Source organism: Trachemys scripta, chromosome 8 (genome assembly GCF_013100865.1).
Source record: "Trachemys scripta elegans isolate TJP31775 chromosome 8, CAS_Tse_1.0, whole genome shotgun sequence".
Lineage (NCBI taxonomy): Eukaryota > Metazoa > Chordata > Testudines > Emydidae > Trachemys > Trachemys scripta.
Window position 1 is genome coordinate 11,709,934 of NC_048305.1, and position 2,718 is coordinate 11,712,651.

The following is a 2,718-nucleotide window of genomic DNA, read 5'->3' on the forward strand; positions in this document are numbered from 1 at the left end:
CCGCCGCCCCAGCCCTGGGCTCTCCCCCCCCACCTCCTGCCCCCCCAGTCTCTCCCCCCCACCACCTGTACCCTCCTGCTGCCCCAGCCCTGGGTCACTGGTAACTCACTCCCAGGGCGGGTCATCAGCATCCCGCTCATGACACTAGCAGGGGCGGAGGCTGCATCCACCCGACTCCTTCCTGGCCCCCCTGGGGGCCCTGACTCCACCCGCTTCCCTCTCATCTCCAGTCAGTTTGGCGCTGGCAGGGTCGGGGTAAGCAGCGGGGCTCCTGGGCCGCGCCTCAGCGCAGGGTCCCTCGAGCCGGGACTCCTGCCTCCAGGACCAGCAGGGAATTAGGAGGGCAGAGCCGGGGGGCTGAGAAGCCAGGGCAGGGCAGCCTCAGGAGCAGCCAGCGGGGAACGGAGCCCCAGAGAGCGGGATGTGGGCCCCACACGGCAGCGCTCCGGGCACTGGTCCCCTCTATGGCCCCGTTGCTGCTCCTGGCCACCCTGCCGCAGCCCCTGGGCGGCTCTGGCCGCTTCGCCCAGCCCCGGCTGCGGCGCTGGGGGGCAGCCGCCCTGCGGCACTTGCAAGCGGCTCCGTGTGCCCCACATGGTGGCCCCCAGCCCAAGTTTCCTGTGCTCCACGTGTCAGAGCCTGCTGGATGGCCTGCCAGCATGAACCACAGTGGCCCCAAGGCACCCCCCCCGCATACGAAGCGCTGCTGCTGCTGGACCCCAGTCTCAGGCCAGCTTTGGCCACCCGCTGCGGCTCTTCCACCTGGACTTCGGCATCAGCTTGGGGGCCAGGACAGTGTCTACCTGGGGGAGCGCCCGCAGGGCCAGCCCTCCCACCCCCCCACCCAAAAAAAAAGGATGGCCCGAATGCTGCCACTGCAAATGTGCCGCCCCAAGCACCCGCTTGCTTTGCTGGTGCATAGAGCCAGTCCCGGGTATAATCTCCCAATATCATTCATGGGTATGGCTTGAATTAGGTCAGTTGTGACATGCCTGCCAGTCTGACTCTTCTCTGATGGCACCACTGCATTCCACAGAGTGTGGGTTTTTCTTAATTGAAAAAAAGGTGCACTCATGACATCAGGATAACCTACCTCTGTGTAAAATCCTAGTAGAGGCACCACACAAGTAGTTTTTGTCTTGATATAGGCTTGACATTGTGCGTAACTACATTTCCCCCCACCCCACCCCTAGGGCTGACCTTCACCAGCTCCATCAAGATAAAAACGGCAATGCCTTGTCCCCACTAGCGTTCAGCGAGATGAGGCACTTCACGGACGTGAAAAACCAGCACAAACCATTCACAGATAATAAATGTATGGGCTTGAATCCCAACAGTGTTATCCATCATTTTGGTACACGGAGTCTGCTCCGCTGGGCTGGAGACGAGAACCACCACTTTCTACCCCTTCGTTTGCCCTGAGGACTTGAAGCCAATGCCTCCCCATCGCTTTTCGGGAGACGCCGAGCGGGGGTGGGGGTGGGGAGAGAGACAGAGATAATAACTGGTCGGAGATTGGGGAATATCCGAACAGGCGGCATCAGAGCCATGTGGACCTGCGATCAGAGCCACGCTCCGTCTCCAAGAACCGGGCCACACTCGTGCCGCCGAGCGGAGCCACCTGGAGCGCCAAACAATCGCGTTGCGACACCACCCGGGCGAGCGCCCCCCGCCCGCCGCGGCGGGCCGAGGTGACGCCACCGCTCGGGCCTCCGAGCCGCGGACTCCCCGAAGGCCACATGCGGGGCTTCTGGAGCCAACAGCCCGTACGGGGCAGCCCCTCTGGGGACGGGGGCTCCCTGGACGCTCCCCCACAGCCTCGGCGACTGGCGGCTTCTCCCCCCAGCCCAGCCTCCGGAGGGAGCCCGCTCCCCAGCTCCTAGGCGAGCCTCCCCTCAGCTCGGGCCCGCCGCGGCCCTTTGTTCCCGTGGCCGGGCTGGGGCCGCCCCGCTCGGACAGTAGCAGAGCCGCTCCCGCCTCCTCACCTGGACTCTCGGCCCATGGCTGCCCCGGGCCCGAGCGCGCGGAGCAGCGGCGGCCTGTGGGATTCAGCTAGATCCGGGAACCCCTACGCAGCTGCCGCCATTACGAGCCCGTAGCGCGGTGACCAACGAGAGGAAGGAGCGGGAGCGGCAGCGGGAAGCTGCCTGCCCCACTAGTCCCCGGGATACAGCGCACCCTGGCGGCGGGAGGCGGGAAGTGCAGCCTACGCCTCGCGCCGGCGGGGGCCTGAGAGAGCAGTGCAAGGAGCGCACTTACACCTTGCTGCACTCCGGAGCATCCCGGCCACGCCGATCAAACCCGGCCCAGCCCAGAGTCCCAAGCAAGGTCCTTTATGGAAGCTGCTGGGAGTTGGAGCAGCAGCTCCAAGAGGGCCTGGGTCGGGTCTGGTCTACACTAGCCTCTGGTCAAGTTTCTCATTGTTAGCAATGGCCAGAGTGCACCTGTTGACTGGCCACCTTCTCAACTAGAGCTGCTTTTAGCAGGGCTAACCAGTGGTGGTTAAAATGGGAGTCACTGCTCCACACCTGTTCTCCCATTGGTGGAATCGGGGGGGGGTCACAGTCTCTGATTAATTTTCCTCATCTCAAGAATGGCTATCCCCCTCTAAACCCAGAGGCCTTACGGTATGTCTACACTACGAAATTAGGTAGATTTTATAGAAGTCGATTTTTAGAAATCGATTTTATACAGTCGATTGTGTATGTCCACACTAAG

The 2,718-nt window shown here is 63.0% G+C and overlaps 1 protein-coding gene across 3 annotated transcripts in view; it reads right to left on the reverse strand.

The window, feature by feature from the left end:
• The window catches only part of DDX46 (DEAD-box helicase 46), a 37,176-nt gene extending 35,043 nt beyond the window's left edge, over window positions 1-2,133 (reverse strand). For all 3 annotated transcript variants that reach the window (XM_034778528.1, XM_034778529.1, XM_034778527.1), the window contains exon 1: window positions 1,986-2,133. In XM_034778528.1, the coding sequence (XP_034634419.1) occupies window positions 1,986-2,002 (17 nt within the window). In that variant the 5' untranslated portion in view covers window positions 2,003-2,133. The remainder of the gene's footprint in view (window positions 1-1,985) is intronic.
• Between the last annotated feature and the right edge of the window lie 585 nt (window positions 2,134-2,718).